This window comes from Crocuta crocuta, unplaced genomic scaffold (assembly GCF_008692635.1).
Source record: "Crocuta crocuta isolate KB4526 unplaced genomic scaffold, BGI_CrCroc_1.0 scaffold396, whole genome shotgun sequence".
Taxonomy (NCBI): Eukaryota; Metazoa; Chordata; class Mammalia; order Carnivora; family Hyaenidae; genus Crocuta; species Crocuta crocuta.
In genome coordinates, this window is record NW_027533259.1 from 4,306,631 (window position 1) to 4,324,998 (window position 18,368).

Here is an 18,368-nt window from a genome sequence, read left to right on the forward strand (position 1 = left end):
ATTTGTAGGTGGTATGATTGTATGCTTCCAAATCCCGTGAAATGAACTAAAAAATATGAGCAATGATAGATAACTCAGTAAAGTAACTAGTTATAATACAGTATTTAAGAATAAAATCTTAGAGGGATAAGAGATATGCAATAAATAAACAAAAAGTGTATTTATGTGGCATTTCATTTGCCTTCCTCCAATGAAATGTCAACCCCATGAGAAAAAGAATGTGGTTGGCTTTGTTTATTGCTTTATCTCTAGTGCTAAAAAGTGCCCAGTACATAGTAGGCACTCAAGAAATATTTGTTGAAAGAAAGAATACATCTACAGTGTAGATTTACTCTCTTGTGCAGAGATAGATGTGCAAAGATACATCAATTTTTTTTATAACAGAAAAAGACTAAAAGCAACCAAAATATCCTTTAGTGGATATACAATTCAACATGCTATTAAAAATAATGAGGTGTAGTTTTTGAACTGATAGGTGAAACTCTCTAAGAGAAGTTTTTATGTTAAAAAAGGCAAGGGACTAGGCCATAATATAAGTCTCAACACATTGAAAAGGACTGAACTAATACAAAACATGTTCTTCTCCAAGTAAACATTATTTGCAATTAATGGAAAAGAATTGGGAAACCCTAAATGTTTGAAAAATAAACAACACATTTCTAAGTAACATATGGGTCAAAAAAGAAATTGTCAGGGAAATAAAAAAAATACCTTGAACTAGATAAAAAAGAAAATACAGTATATCAAAATTTATGAAATTAAGCTAAAGAACTGCATACAGGGAAGTTTATAGCTTTAATGCTTTTATTAGAAAGAGAGAACAAGAATCATTAATCTAAATTTGAAGACAGAAAGGCAAACTAAATCAATCACAAAGTAAGTAGAGGAGAAGAAATTATAAAGATCAGAGCGGAACACACTGAAATAGAAAATAGAAAAACAATCAATTTAAAAGATGGTTTTTAGGAAGGAATTTTATAAAATTTTGTTAAAAATCTTACGCTAACAAATTTGACAACTTAGGTGAATTGTAAAAATTTCTAGAAATAAATAAATTACCAAAAAAGGATTCAAGGATATTGGAAAATTGGAATAGGCCTAAATCAAGAAAATAAATTTAATTACCAAATAAAAATCTTTCTACAAATAAAACCCCAGCCCAGATGGGTTCACTGGTGAATTCTATCAAACTTCTATGGAAGAATTAATAACAATCCTGTACAAACTTTCAGAAAAAAGAGAAGGAACACTTTGCAGCTCATGTTGTAAAGCCAGTATTATCATTATACAAAAGCCAGACAATTACATCACATGAAAAGAAAAGCTACAGAAAATCTCTCCCCAAATAGGCTCAAAATTTCTTTAAAAATATAAGCAAATAAAATTCAGCAACATACCAAAAGAATTATACACAAATGGGATCATCCCAGGAATGCAAAATTAGTTTAAAATTAAAAAATCATGTAATATATAATGCTATATTAATAGTTATTAATATTATTATTAATAACTCATCTCAATAGTTTCAGGAAAAAAATGTTTTGTTCAAAGTCAAGGTACATTATTAAAATTCTCAGCTAACTAAGCATAGAAGGGAACTTCCTCAACCTGATAAAGGGCATATAAAAACCCAATACTTAAAATCATACTTAATGGTGAAAAACTAATGCTTTCCCCCAAAATTGATACTAAGGCAAGGATGTCTGCTCATATTCACTCACATGAAACATCATTACAGAGGTTCTAGCTAGTGTAATAAGGCAAGGTAAAGGAATCAAAGGCACACAAATTGGAAAGAAGGAAATTAAACTTTACCATCAGATGACATAATAATCTCTGTAGGCAGTCTTAATGAAATTTGTAAAAAACCTTCAGAACTAACTAGTTAGTGATTTTCTGGGGCTGAGGAAGCTTGAGATGATGTACATTCTAGGGATTACACAACATATCATTTTAGCAAAATGTATTGACTTATATTCTTAAAGTGGGTGAATTTTATTTTATATAAATTATGCAACAATGGTGTGTGTTAAAAATGAAATATGCCCTATTAACCAAGGTATTTAGAGCAAGACATCTATACTAAACATACTACAGATACTCATGTATGTGCTAGTTATGTACACAAAATTTCAGGAAGTATATATTCAAAAAACATGTTTGCCTCTAAGAAAAGAGCTGAAAGTCTGGCACAGGGAAGAGAATTACTTTTCATTGTATACCCTCTGACACTGTTAAAAAAATTAAACCATGTATATCATTGCTTTAGAAACTAAAAATCCTAGTAGATTATTAAAACAAATAATCGCAGTTCTGATCTCAAGATCTAGGCATGGAAATCTGGTCTTGAAGGTCTATACTTATCTGAATGAGGCTATAAGTGCTTACAGTAGCCTTTAATAAGATAAAAAAAAGTCAGTATTTATGATTTGTACACAAACTTGTTTCTATAAATCATATGCTGGACATACTGCACAGTGATATGTTTTAATATTAAGAACCTGTTACAAAGATTTGCTTTTCAATTGCACGCTATGAAGATACAGCTATTTAATTAAGAATATTGGTTATAATCTTACACAAGCAATGGGAGAAATGAAAATACACTGTCAATATTTAATTATAAAGATTCAAGGGCTATTTTGTAATAATGCCTTAGGAAGGTCAAATTTAAGACTTCTGCTATCATAATTTCCCTTTTTAATATAGGAACATAATACTTTGCATATTGTCGCTCAAAAACGCCTAGTATTTGACGTCCATTTTTACACAAGGAATCAATAATGTAAATATTTCCTTGAAGTGGAAACACCTGCAGAGAGGGCCAAATAAATCATAAAAGGTGCTTCTTTCAGGCTTTGACTGCTTTCATTTGCATTTCAAACCGACAGGGCTTTCATGCTGTTTTTAGTGCTCTGAATAGACAATCACATATGTTTGCCACACGTGTGTTCTTCAAGGATGAGTTCCTTGAAGTGCTGCCCCATCTGACCCACCCTTGCCTTAGCTTTGAACTTCATTTACACTCAACAGACATTTCATGAATACCTACTGTGGGTCATTCAATATGAAGAGCAGGACCATCAAGTTAGGTAGTATTATCATCACAATATAACAGATGAGCCTTCTGAGGATGTTAAGTCCCAGAATTAGTAAATGGAAAACCCGGACTTACCTGGAGCCTTTTCTTTTATACCCTGTTTTCAAGTATCCTCCGTAACTGTAGTCCTTCCTTTCTTTCTCTCCCTAATTTGACTGATAATTAAGAGCAAAGTAGTACAGAAATGAAGGAGGGGACTTCTCTAGAAGGTAGAAAGGAGGAAACATCCGGGGCTCGGAGTTTCTATTACGTTCCTCACTGCTCCGATTTCCATACTTCACCTAGAACACCCAGCCCAGAACTCCAGCCCTAACCCTGTTCCATAACTTTCTTCCCAGGCCATGGAGGGCACCAAGAGTAATTATTCCTGTGGTAGTGAAAGAAGTTGTCCTAAACATCCCAATTCACAACTCTAAAAAGATTTTTCTGTAGCAACCAGTTTCCAATTGTCCTTATGGGGATTATCAAGTCTATACTTGAACTTGGAAAGGATTGAAATAGGTAGCCTAGAATCCTACACAATACAAAATACTGACTTGGTTGGAAGACTCAGGTTTCTTAACTAAGTCAATGGGAAGCCAGCTTGAGATTTCTATAATTGATACATTAGTGAACTTTTGGAATATAACCCAGTCACATTTGGGAATTCAATCTTTACCCTCCAAATTAGTAGGATAGATTTGTAAGAGTGAAAGCACTATTTTTATTGTGTTTAATATAAAATAGGTGAATATATATTCTCAAAATAAAAAAAAAAAAACCCATAGCTTCCTGGACTCTTTTCTCTTTTACCTTTACTTTTTAGAGTGTTCTCATTCAGCTCCAGAGAAACTTCCATTTTTATATTATTGTAAAGGCTCTACTATTTTACCTGCACATTCTGTTGCTGAGTCAGTGTTATCTTACCTCCTCGATGGATAATCAAAGAAGTCTCGCTTCCAATGGGACAGTCCTTAAGTATATCCACTACTTCTGTATGGCTCAGGTTCTGTACATTCTGCTGGTTGATCTCAACAATGAGGTCGCCTTCACACAGGCCAGGGCATCCCTGAATGTCAAGTATTTGTTTCACCCGCTGTCCTGTAGGACTGTCAGCAATAGTGAAGCCAAAGCCCTGGGCACCTTTCACAATGGTTAAGGTCATAAGTTCAGCTTGGGTGGCCCCAGATGAAGCCATAGACACATTGTCATCATGGACGGGTGGTGGATACGTGCCATCTAGTTGACCATCAGCTGGCATGGAGTGCAAAGAATGAGGTGGCCGATCTGTTATATCTGGAACCGACTGTGAGGTCCGAGAAATGTATTCCAAATACGTTTCATAGTTATGTCTTCCATTGACAATCACTGGAGGTGGCCTCTCCATTATTGCAAGGGGTGGCACCATGCTGTTAGCAGGATCTTCAGGATCAAAGGGCAAAGGGTAGCCACGACACAACACCAGGTTGACACTTTGACCGATAGGAACAGACTGGAAAAGTTTGACTACATCTGCATGAGTGTGTCCAAGGACACAAACTTCATTAATATAGACAATGACATCACCTGCAAGGAAAAAAGAAAGAGATTGACAACATGAGGTAAGTTCAATTAGAGTTGACATAGAGAAATGGAATTATTTATGAGACTAGTAAAAGAAGCACTGTGTTTCTCAGTAAGCAGTGAGAAAATCAATTAGAATAGTATTTAAATTCACTGTAGGTGACTCAAGGTTACAACAGGTCTGCCAACAAATACAATAATCAAATGACGAAAAAAATGCTCTTTGGTTATTCTTGGAGTTCAGAAACAGCTTTGTATTCAGAAAGAAAGGCTCAGGAAGAAAAGTTGAGATGAATTTGTACCTTGAGGAAGCACACATTCTGTGCTTTTTTTCATCTTCATTTCCATCTTCAGTGCAATTCAGTTAATAGAGTTTTCAAACTATTGAGAAGTGGTAGTCATAAGTTTTGGATGAAAAAGAAAGCCCCAGTATTTATTTATATAGTTGTGTGTGTATATACATATATACCCAGAAATGTGGCCAGAAATGTGGACCACTATTAATATTACTATTGCTAAAAAAGGACGGAGGGGATTTTGGATCCTGGGTTTCAAACAGGAGGCTGCCATAGGCTCATTCTCTGGTCTTAGATTAATTATATTTCTGTAGATCATTTTTAAAAAGGCATTTATCCTCTCTTCCCAGTGAACTACCATAGAGTTACTTAAGTCCACAGGTTAGAAGTTAACTTTAGGATATTCAAAATGGCCTAAATGTTAATTATTCGTTATAATGAGTAATGAATTCATTATAATTCATAACTCTGAAAAACAATATTTCTTCCTTAAATGAAGAAAAACATGCTTGTTTGAGATAATTGTTTAAATTTTCAATTTTGTATGAATAACAGTTTTATATTTAGAGAAATGTTCTATTATGGATTGATATTGTCCTTAAAAACCATAATACTTGAGAACTGAACTTGCAAATTGAGACTATGCCTGACTATGCTGAGGAGTATATGAGGGATAAAAAGGCATGTTTTAACAGACTCTCAAATGAGTAACTCAGCAGACATTAATTTATCAGGGTAATTCTGAAAGGGATAGTGGAAATGACTAGGGATATCATTCTGAGACATCCTTGCCCATCACAATTGCAAACATCAAAAATGAAAAAAAAAACAGAGTTGAGTTTTCAGAGCTAAATACTTTTCTAGTTTTTTTTAGGTATCTAGTATAAAATTACTTCATTATATGCATTCTCAAATAAATAATTCTATGAATAAAACATTCTTAAGTAAAATACTGTCAACAACATAGACTCGGTTAACACTCACGTTTTCCGAATGCTAGAGATGGGTGTGAAAGTGTTAAAGATAAAAAGACAGAAAAGCCAAACATTGTCTGGGACCCAGGTTAAGTGTGATTCTAGAAAATGTCACAGACTCTGTGATTGGTGAGATGGAACTTCACTCTTCAATTATGTTTATCAGAAAGGGTGTTGGTGCAGTGGGATTTTGGAGCAGGACATTTCAAATGTATTTATGATATTTATCTATTTAATACCTTTACCTCTAGTTCATTAATTCTTATTGCAGTAGAGTATTGGATGGCTACATCACTATTTTATTAATATTTATCCATTCTTTTGTTAATAGATGCTGCGGCTCTTGTGAAATTTTGGCTATTTAAGGTAATTCTTCTAATAATCTCTTCCCATAGCCCCTGTGCCTATATGGCAGAGTTTTTCTGAGACATGGAACTTGCCACAGAATTGCTTGGTGGAGACCACATGCTTCTTCAGCTTTGTTACATGATGGCAAATGGCTGTCAAAATAGGTCAAATCGCTTTACACTCCCATTTTTAGTATATCAAAATTTTCATTGCTCCCTATCTGACACAATACTTGGCATTCTCAGACTTAATTTTCATTGATCTAATGGGTGTGCTCATGGTTTAAATTTGCATTTCCCAGACTGCTAATGAGGGTGAGTATCTTTTATATGTTTATTGGCCATTTAGTACATCTCATTTCCTCACTTTTTCCTATTTGGTTAATCCTTTACATTTTTGTTTGTTTTAACACACTGACCACTTTCCTACCCACCTCCATTCTTGATCCATTTTTTTCAGTGGCTTTGGGGGGCTCCATGGTATAGTTGATGTTACATGGGATAGGGTGTCCAAAGACTCTGGTTTGATTTCCAGCTCCCTCACTTAAAATTAGCTGTGTGACTTTCCAAACTAACTTAAATCCTCTGTGACTCAGATTCTTCACAAGTAATGAGAAGCAGTAATGATAGCCACTTATTGTTCTATGGGAAATAACAAATGAGATCATGCAGGTGATGGGGTTTCTAAGTTGTTATGCAAAGGATGATTGCCATTTCAGTAATTATTATCTGTCCTTGGTTACATCCTTCTATAAAATCAGGACAGTCTCACCAAGATATTCCCACCATAGTCATAATCAAGGCTGAGGATGAGTTTCTGAGTAGGAAGATAAAAGGCAAGAAGGTAACAAATGCTACTTTCCTCTAAGGCTTTCCCTAACTTTAATCACTGTTAACAAACTCCCCGGCCCCCGAGCATGCTGTGCCAGAAATTCATAGGAAAAAAGAACTAAACTCTCAAGGTTCCCTGCCAGGTCTAGAGAGTAGTTATTTGAATTATAGTGATTAATGTTATCTATTTTTGAGTTTTAATGTGATCTTGCTATTTAGAAACAGAATGAGAACTATTTGTGGTTCTTGGTAAGACTGCGTTTTAAAATTTATGGATATTTTCCACTCAGAGCAATTTTTCAAGTCATCAAGCAAGCAGTGATAAAGCGATATCTTTATGGAGCTATGCAGAAGCTTTCTGGATATAAAAGATGAGAGGTCAGTTATCACAGGATAAAACTAACAACCTGACAGTACTCAACTGCTCACTTAAAAAATGTATATAGATGCCTAGACATTGTGTCATGCCAAAAGTGTTGTAGATGGATTTGTAAGCAAACATCTGCCTGTTCAGATAGAACTAATTGGGTAGGATATTTATAGACTGTGCTGTATGAATGTGATTTACATGTTGTGAAATAAAAATATGAGCCACCTGGTATACACCATCCGACGGTGCCATGCCAAATCCTGGGATAGACTGGGCTTCAAAGCACAGAAAGAGACGTCATTAGGAAAACTGGCTCTAGCTCAAGCCCCGTTGGCCTATTTAAGAGGGAGAATTGGAAAAGAGTCACTTGATTTCTCTCTCTCTCAATTCATTCTTTTATAAAATGGGAATTAAAATATCTCCTCCATTTCCTCTTTGCCATGGCTACTGTGAGAATGAGATCACCCTTGTGAAAACGCTTTTAATTTTACCAAAGAAAGGTTCTCCACAAAAATAAAATGATGCATTTCTTTTGGAAGCCAAGCATGCATTTTCACTGCCATCTTGCCTGCAAGGTTACGTTGTTTCTTATATGGCCATTTACTTTAGGCTTTATTGAGGCCAGATGTTTTAGGGCTACTGACCTGGGGCCCATGGGTCAAATTTGATGTGACTGATGAGCTTGGTATCTCAAATAGGGCTGGTCTCATAAAGATCTGATTCCTAATTAGGGGAATTCAAAGTGCCAGTGAAGGAGTCAAGCTGATGAAGCAGAAGCTTAAAATTGCTGGCCTGTATGAGAATATGTTCCAAGATAGCTGGTCTCTTTCTTAGTCGTGGAAACCAAAATACAATATTGGATACCTCTTGGATTCTTCATCATTTTGGACAAAACAGGGCACTTTTCATAAAGCATTGCTTAAAATGGAATTATTTTTGTACCTCTTTTTCCTGCCCCCACATTCGTTGAGTCACTGTGGCATGCAGAAGCTTCCTTTTTAGCCTCTCTCACTTACCACCTGCTGTCTACCTTCCTTAACCAACATCTTGGACTAGACTAGTCTAACTTACTTCACATTCCATTCTCATCCTATAGTCTCTTCCATTAAATTCAAAATATTCAATCTTTAAAGGTATTGGTTGACACTCTTTACCAGTAAAGTTTCCAACTCATTTTTGTTTTCATCACTCAATAAGCTTCCATTCTTGTGATGCTGGTGTCTTTACTTCCCACAATTTACAACTTGCTCCTTGCCTTTTAGTTGAGTTCTGCTATTCCTCTAACCTCAGGGGCACTTCCTTTCTTTGTGTAACTCCATCTCAACTGATTCCTTCCTTCCTTCACCTCTTCAAAAACATTTTCCGTTATTCCTGCTCCAACTGCTACCATCTCCTGTTTGTGAGAACAAATTCATCTCTGACTTTCTGCCTCTGTGGAGGTTTTCTACCTGTTCCAAATTTCCCCCACAAAATAGACAGAGTAATATTACTATGTTGAGAACTCTTTAGGATTGAGGATAAATTCCTAGTGAATAAAGAATATAAAGGTTTAGTCAGAGGAAAACTGGAGTAGATTTATTTGCTAACTTTGCTGACTTTACTGTTTCTAACTTACGTTTTTCCAAAGTCATCTAAATTTTGCTGAAAGATAATTCTCACCCACTATTCCCATCCCACCAATTATATGCATTCTGCATTGAGAACTTATTATTTTCTGAGGTTGCTCTCCAGCTAATATTTAACTGGCTTTTCTTTTTTGAATCTTGTGTGTTTGTGTTTTTTATACTCATAATATATAATTTTACTGTAATAGTAAATTTTATTATAATATTGAAATTCATTTTTATTCTATTCTACAACCCTCCAAAACATAATACATTTTGACATGTACTTTTGAGAGTGTGCTACTCAACACTTTAATTAAATTGCAAATACTGGCCCTTGATATGGTTTATTCTCCCAAATGAAGCATTGTGGTATGTCAGGTGGACAAACGGAATTGAAGTTGGGTCTCCTTGGGTCGCTCTTTGAGCAAGTCACTCAACCTCAGTTTCCTAGCCTATAAAATGGAGATAGTGACAGCTGTTCTACCTAATTTACAGAAAAGAGATGTCTGTGAAAATGTCCTGTAAATGGTATAGAACTATTATAATGTTACATATATAAATACATATATTAAACTTTTAAACAAATATCTGATAATGAGTGTGAAATAAAGCTTTCCCAAGGATGACAATAATAAAATAAATAGTTCAACTCCTTCAAGGGAACCTGCAGTACTGTATTAAATTATTTGATAGTTTGCTTGAAGAAATTTGAGGGGAAAGATATGTTCATCCATGGGACTGAATACACCATTTCCCAGGAAGGAAGATGAGTGACTCATGAAAGTATCCTTGGATTCCTCATTCTTTTTTGGAATATAAATACAATGTGCTGTGGCTGGAGGGATCAGATATTCGGGACCGTGTGGCAGCAGTTCAGGGGGCGGCGGGGGGTGGCAGGTGAAACTTAGAACATCCACATGTGACGTCTTGACATATTCTCAGCAATGTCACAAAGTGAGAAACGTCTAGAGAGAAATACTCAAGGAAATAAATGGGCCTTTGTCTTATTTTCTCAGTATCCTTGATAGAATCTGTTATAGCGTTCTATGTCTCTTATTGCCCCCAATTTTCCCTTATACCTAAATCTCCCTCTCTCCTCTCTCCTCCCCCCTCTCTGCTTAAGTATCAAGACTATTTCCTAGATTTCTGTTGTCATAAAGCAGAAAGATCATTCTCTTGGAATAATTTAAAGCACTATCTAAAATTCCTGAAAGGTTGCTTTAGAATGACAGTTATAAAAACAGCCATTAATTGGAGGAGATTCCAATTTGGAAATTCTGAATCTTCTATGCTTCTATTGACTTTAAGCATCTGTCATGCAGATTGCATTACTGGAGACATCCTCCCATTATGCAGAAATGTAAAACACAAATACTTAGGTTATGAAGGTACAAGAGGCAGTAAAAAATGCCTTCATCAGAAAAGTCTTAGTTTATTAATACTGATATGCTACATTTTAAATCACATTATGAATGAAAATGAGGTGAATTGAGCAATAGCACTAAAATAGGGCTCTGCATAATGTTTTTATTTATTTACTTACTTTACATTATAAAACCAAGTGTGGCATATGGAGAGAGCACTGACTCAGGAATCAGGAGATTTATGTTCTTATGCCAGTGATGTCAATCATTAGTGGTGTCAGCACATCTCTGGGTCTTATCCCTCATGTATTCATTAATTTATTCAGCAAATATTTATTATACTCAATGACTACTATGACTCAGGCACCATGTTATAAAAAGAGAAGACTGAAACAGATGACCTCTAAGGTAATTTCTTCACTCTGAAATTGTAAGACACAGTTCTGGATCGCTCTTTTAGCTAAGTCTGCAATTGGTTCCTTTCTTTGTTTTCCTACATCACCACCTGAGGTCAGGTCAGGTGGATGGTAAGTCCCCTGAACTCCTAGAAGTCCGTATGGGGTGAGATTAGGGAACTCCATAATCCCACAGGCTCACTGAATCATACCATATGCTAAGCTTCCCTTCCCTCCTTCCTTTGTTTTTCCTGCTGGCATCAGGAAGAGCAGCTAAGAGATTGTTGCAGAGGTTCATACTGGTCAAGGACATTAGTGCCAATGGCTGAAAAGCACTGGGCACCGCCTTCCCTCTCTTTCCCTGGCAACTCCTCCTCTATACCCTATTTTCTGATACTTTTTCTTTTCTTTTTTCTTTTTTTATAGTTTATTTATTTTTGAGACAGAGAGAGACAACATGAGAAGGGGAGGGTCAGAGAGAGAGGGAGACACAGAATCTGAAGCAGGCTCCAGGCTCTGCACTGTCAGCACAGAGCCCGACGTGGGGCTTGAACCCACGAACTGTGAAATCACGACCTGAGCCGAAGCCAGACACTCAATTGACTGAGCCACCCAGGTGCCCCATTCTCTGATACTTTTTCTATTTAATGTCCTTCAGTGCCTGTTCAGAGAAAGGGAATAGAGTCTGAATTCAGTCTACGTTTTCACCATCTCCTGCCTTTTCCCAGCCTACGCTGTGTTTCACTTGCCTAAGCTCACAGCCATGCCCCTATATATGCTCTGTTCTTTCCAGTCTCCTGCTTGTCTCTATGCTTTGTCCCCACTAAAACTCCTAATCACCCTGTGAGGCCAGTTTCACCTTTCTGTACCATCTTTCTGGCTCTTTCTGGCCACCTCATATTGTGTTGGCTGTTAAACACTTCTCCCTGTGTGTTATTCCTCCTGACAGCTTAGTTCTTCAATCCGTTGTAACCACATTAACAGCACCTTGAATATCTCTGACCATAGTAACTACCATTTTAATACATATAGTATTTATCTGGCACTGACAAACCCCATATTACCCAATTCTTACACAATCTGTATAAAATAGGCATTGTTACCTATAGATACTTTATACATATGAAAACTGAGCCAAGAAGTTATGTAACTTCTCTAAAGTCACACTAATCATTAGATGAGATTTAAACATTGAATTCAAGACTTCCTCATGAATGTTAAGAATTTCAAATCATCTGGGACAAGTGTTGACCTAGGTACTCTTTCGTCTACCTCAAATCATATCAGTAGGAACACTGGGTAAAATATCTTTAATTCCTAAATATGAAAATTGAGAGATGAACTGCAATATTCTTTTGATTAGTTAAATTAATGGAGGAAAGCAGTGAAGCAAATAATTGGAAACAGGGGAATCCATCACACTGGCTCAGTCAGCTTCCTGCAGTCCCTCCAAAACAGGCTGCTGGGAAGAAGCCTTTAAGGATGCTGAGGCGGAGGGGTGACAGGGCACTGCAACTCACAAAGCTCTGTAACAATCACGAAACACAAACTCTACTAGAAGTTATTTCAATAGCTGTATGACCTTGGGCAAGCAGTTTTCCTTTTTTTTTTTTTTAATGTTTACTTATTTTTGAGGGAGACAGAGACAGAATGCAAGTGGAGGAGGGGCACAGAGAGAGGGAGACACAGAATCTGAAGNAAAACACAAACTCTACTAGAAGTTATTTCAATAGCTGTGTGACCTTGGGCAAGCAGTTTTCCTTTTTTTTTTTTTTTAATGTTTACTTATTTTTGAGAGAGACAGAGACAGAATGCAAGTGGAGGAGGGGCACAGAGAGAGGGAGACACAGAATCTGAAGCAGGCTCCAGGCTCTGAACTGTCAGCACAGAGGCTGATGCAGGGCTCGAACTCACAAACCGCGAGATCATGACCTGAGCTAAGGTCGGTCGCTTAATTGACTGAGCCACCCAAGCGCCTGAGCAGTTTCACTTTCTTTAGTCTAGTTTCTGTTCATGTGAAATGGAAAAGTCAGATGGCATCATGTCTAAGGTGCAGTTTGAAGAGTACCTAAATTTTATGAGAATATGAAAAACTCTCCTACTGCCCACCCATAAGGAACTGGGAAACTTCTGTGGCACCATTAAACAGGTAAATGACAAGCTTCTGGGGGCCTACCCCAAGGTTCCAGCAGTAGTCAGTGATTTTAACATTAACTATAGGCAGAAGAATATCAAGATGTTGGCGTGGCCAGTTATTTCTCAAAAGAATGAAAGACTTCTTAATCACATTTTATAATGTCATCTGTGTGACCCTATGCAGACGCCTAATTAAAAGCTTGCTTAAAAAAAAATTATGCCTAATCAGCACACATCCAACAATTATTCCCTGGCAGATGTGAATTAGTCCAGTGAGCTATTTACATTTCCTTTGTGTTTGGCTTTGTGTGGTAAGATCTATTTAAATACTTGCATTTTACTTTGTCGGAGAAGAGAAAGAAAAGAGAATTTAAAGGCATTGATTATTTGCTGATTTGGCAAAGATGAAACAACACTTCAGATGAAAGCTATAAGTAAAGGCGCAAAAAGAAAGCACAAAAGACTGGTTTTTGCAAAGCTCCGAAGAGCAGAGGCTTTCTAAATAGCTTGCTCACTTTAATTCAGTAACATGAAATGGTCAATGAATCTGTCATTTCTCTAAAACAATGTAATGAATTTTAAACAAACACAAAAAAGACAAACACGTTATCAGAAGAATCCTGTAAAATGAAAATTGTTCTTCCATCGAAAGGGAATTTATGGTTTCTCTGGAAGAAAATCAAAACAAAAGAATTTAAAAATCTATCTTAAAACCTTGGCAAAATGAAAGTTTATGAAAGCAAGATAAAAATGCAGTTCCCTTGTCCTCTCCTGTGTATTACAAATACACACGAGAGCAGAGGCATCATAGAAATATGCTCAACCAAAACACAACCCCCTCATGAAAACTCAAGCTACAGAAGTACTTTGAAAGGAAGAGTAATTTTATTTGGGTGGTAAGCAACTTGCATGCTTATTTTCAAATAGCATTAACTATAGTCCTGAATGAATATGGTTATTTTTTACATAGATGGATCCACCCAACATGGCATGCTCATCACCACCTTCTGAACTTACTCCAACACAGTATCAAATGGTTATATGTCCCCCTGAAATGGTGGGGGCAGCTGGCTGGGGGGAGCTGGGAATTGTGTGTGGACATGCTTTCCAACAGTTTACTCAACCCACGATTGTGGATTGCCAGCCATTCTGACTGAGCAAGAAAAATGTATAGCAAGGAGAGATGAAAAGGACAGAGGAGTCCATTTCATTCAGACCACTGCCTCCTGCCCAAAGGTTTCTAAGTGTTTGCTACCAACGTGCACTTTTTTAAAAAAATATTTTTTATTTATTTCTGGGAGAGAGAGAGAGAGACAGCGTGAGCAGGGGAGGGTCAGAGAGAGAGGGAGTCACAGACTGAAACAGGCTCCAGGCCCTGAGCTGGCAGTCAGCACAGAGCCCGACGCGGGGCTCGAACCCACGAACCGCGAGATCATGACATAAGCGAAAGTCGGAGGCTTAACCAACTAAGCCACCCAGGCGCCCCAGTAAACGTGCACTTTTAAGAAAGATAGAGGCTTTTTTTTTTTTATTTGGAGGAAAGAAGAATTTAGTTTTTGATACCGTGAAATTGGTACTAGAACAAGGAGGAATAACCTATTTCAAGATNGTGTTTTTTTATTTGGAGGAAAGAAGAATTTAGTTTTTGATACCGTGAAATTGGTACTAGAACAAGGAGGAATAACCTATTTCAAGATGCCAGAGAACATTCTGCAAAGTTGTTCCCTTGAATTACTTTTGAAAAAAAAAAATTAGCCTATATGTTCCTGTGTGAGCTGGGTGCCGTCTTGAGCATCCGAACTGAAGGTAGAGGATGTCTATTTTGGGGTTGTTCGGCCAAGGAAGCTCTCACCCCTAGATCTTGATCACCCTGTATGGTATTTCTGGAAAGTGTTCTGACTGGTGCTTCCAAGGAAAGCCAATCAACAATCCCTAATTGGTAGTGTAACATTAGATTGTGTTGATCTACTCTTTAACTCTCTGCACGTGAAAAATTGCAGAGCCCCTGCTGCCTTGCTGAAATGAGGGCTGCCAGAATATTCCTCCCATATGGACTTATGAACTGGTGCAGCTTCAAGTTGCTGAGCTTCATCAAATGGCTGGCAGAAAGAACAAATATGCCATGCTAAAAATGTGACTGTATATTGCATACACATGGGTCCAAGGCTTGGTGAGAAAGCCATTCTAATGTGTTAAGAGGGAAACAGACTTGGCAGATGTGAATCTTCACTGACAGACTCTGATCATTCAAACTTGGACACTTTAATTTCCAATTTCACTTTCTGAAAGAGCAATATTTTATACAAGTATCAAAAAGTCAGTCTGCTCATTGGGCCATATACACCAAAGATTGCCAATTGAAAATCCCTCAAACACAAGGAAAGGGGGAAGAAAACTTTTTGTCTTGGCTGCACTAAAATTTTGGAATCCAGAGAAAGATGGTAACTATCTCTTTGATTTAGGTGAAGAGAAAGGGAAAATCAACATGGTTTCTCATAATATCAGACATCCAAGACTTCCTCCATAGGGCATGTACCTTCCCATAACCCTCTCTGTGCCAGACATTGTACACAGATTCTTGTGGGGATGAATAATGTCACTAGTCTAGGAGTTTCAGGAAAATATGCAGCAATTTCCCATAATGGGAGATTATTCTATTCTCAGATGCAACAGACAAATGACACAGAGAAAAACAATATAATCCCCTGCTGTTCCCAATGTTACAATTATTATACCATACTGAAAATGATTGGAATAAGCTGAGAATAATCCTGGAAGATTTTAAACTGTCCCTCCCTCTACCACCCCCACTGAACATATAGATCCAAGTGTCTGTGTTACCTCGCTCACTTATGGGTTACAATACGTTTTGCATTCCAGCCAAATATAGTTAACAATAAAGTCAAAACCATGAAAATTTCCTGCTTTCTAGACCCAAATCTAGTAATAATTTTATAATTATATTATTAACACTTTATTTTCTTTCAAGTTCTTGCAAATCAGAGTAAAATGCAAGAGTCCTAACCAGATAGTCCCAGATTAATCAATTGAAAAGTAGAAGTTTTACACAGCCTCTTGATTTTCTTTTTGGTTTAGATAATACAAAAGCAGTCCACTAACTCTTTTCTACTGAAAATATACATGGTTGGAGGTCACAGAGCAGTAACTAAATTGGCTAATAACAATAGCTGCTATTTATGTGCTAAGAATAATAAAACTGTGTGCCCAAAATTCTGCCAAGCACTTTACAGACTTAATCTCACTTAATCCTTGAAATAACCTGGTGGAGAATATACTGATCCCATTTTGTAGATGAAGCGGTCATATCTCAGCCAAACTAAGTACCACAGTTGCAAAGTACCAGAGCTGCATCAATCTCTACTATATTTGGTGTTTCTAACTATATGTATGCTTGGTTATATAAATTTATGAAATTTTAAGATTCATTTCATCGATTTGCTTGACATTTCTTAAGACTTAGACTACCAGTTAATTATCTGGAATTTTGTTTACCCAATATCACATTTTGACTGCCTGAATTGAATGGCTATTTTGGCATAATGTAAATGGCTATTTTGGCATATGCAATATTTACCATGGAATACAAGTCTAGTTTTTATGGACAAATTGTAGCCCACATGAAGAAATAAAAGATGATAGAATTATCTATATTTGAATGGGCTGGCCAGCTGCCCAAGCGTAAAGGAAATAAATCAAAACAAAATGAGGACAAAATGCCAAGCTACAAAAGAGGACCACTGAGAATACAACTTTGAGGTCATAAATATCTAATAAATACAGGAAAAAAAAGAACAAAAAATAGCATATGAGATAGTTAAGCTTTGAAAATCTGGCTTTCATAAATCCTGAAAGGCTTAACTACTAGGAACAGGACTATGGATTCCAAGTAACTGAAATCAGGGTTGATAATTTGAATGGACCCAAGTATGGGAGGGGCAATTAGCTCATTAGCTAACTGTAAAGCATCGGTTTCCTTAGTTTTAGAACACAGGGAGCAGATATTTAATTGTTTTTTTTTTTGTGCATTGTATTTTCAATTTTAGTTACACAGACATGCTAACTTTTCTACATAAACAATAATCAATGATGGTTGAAGGCATGTAATTGTAAACCATTCCCCATTTTGACTTCTACTCAGGAAACTGACACAGAGAAAGCATGAAGTCACACTTGATATCCATAATTACTGGCTTATGGAAGCAAGAGATCTAAGGATTTAGTCAATGAATAATATAAAAATACAGTCAGGAGATCATAAATATTTATTACTACATCAAAAGTCCGCTAGTCAATCTTTCAATAATTCCTTCAGCATAAAATACTTGAGTCAGAATATTGTAAAAAATATTAATTAAAATTCAGACTTAGCTCTGAAAGGATGGGAAATAAGAACTATATAAAATATTTTCTGCTACAAACCATTTTATCTAATTTTTGCCTTAGTTTTATTTTTCCCTATGGGTTTGATTATAGGTTCTTAAGTTTATTCACCTACTAAATATACAATTATCATGTTAAATCTGACAAGGCATTTACCTGCTTTGTGAAGAAGGATTAAAGCTAAGAGGCAGAATTTTGCTTTTTGTAAAGGCAAATAAAATACAAAAATAAACTTCAGTACCTATTTCGCTTAATTAAATGTTTTCCTTTGTTCAGCCAAAATGTTCTCATAAATTCTTTACTATTTTTTTAAAGTCTGGAAAGATGGACTAACACTATTTTTAACTGTAACTTTACTAACTATGGTTGATTAACTCAATATGTACCGAAGATAATTGTAGTTATGATGTATCTTGTATATGCTATGTATACAAAATATCTTTGTTTTTGATACATTAAAAACTGAAGAAATATTGAAAATATTAAGTTTGCTAGTAAAATTGTAATAAAATTCATGGTAGGAGAGAAGGTAAGTAATGGTTTGTAAATTCTAGTAGATGGGGATGCTTGCAAACACAGAGGTGAGGGGCTAGAGATACAAATTTTGGAGTCATGATCATAGAAAGCTAGGTCATAAACTTTCACTTCTGATTTCTTCTGTTATTTCTCTATGGATTTTGTATTTAAAATGATTTTGAACTTCAATTCCTTTAAAAAAATTTTTAATGTTTATCTATTTTTTGAGAGAGAGAGGGAGAGACAGAATGCGAGTGGGGGAGGGGCAAAGAGAGAGGGAGACACAGAATCTGAAGCAGGCTCCAGGCTCCCTGCTGTCAATACAGAGCCCAACACAGGGCTCAAAGTCAAGAACTGTGAAATCATGACCTGAGACGAAGTTGGCTGCTTAACCAACTGAGCCACCCAGGCGCCCATATTAATGAGAGTTTTAAATCAGCATGGGTTAACCAGTGTAACTCACATCAGATTAATATATTTTTAATCATA

General features: G+C 36.4%; 1 protein-coding gene across 1 annotated transcript in view; it reads right to left on the reverse strand.

The window, feature by feature from the left end:
* Nucleotides 1-18,368, reverse strand: part of MAGI2 (membrane associated guanylate kinase, WW and PDZ domain containing 2) — a 966,486-nt gene that overhangs the window by 239,378 nt on the left and 708,740 nt on the right. The window contains exon 12 of the mRNA XM_077746976.1: nucleotides 4,007-4,645. Within this exon, the coding sequence (XP_077603102.1) occupies nucleotides 4,007-4,645 (639 nt within the window). The remainder of the gene's footprint in view (nucleotides 1-4,006; nucleotides 4,646-18,368) is intronic.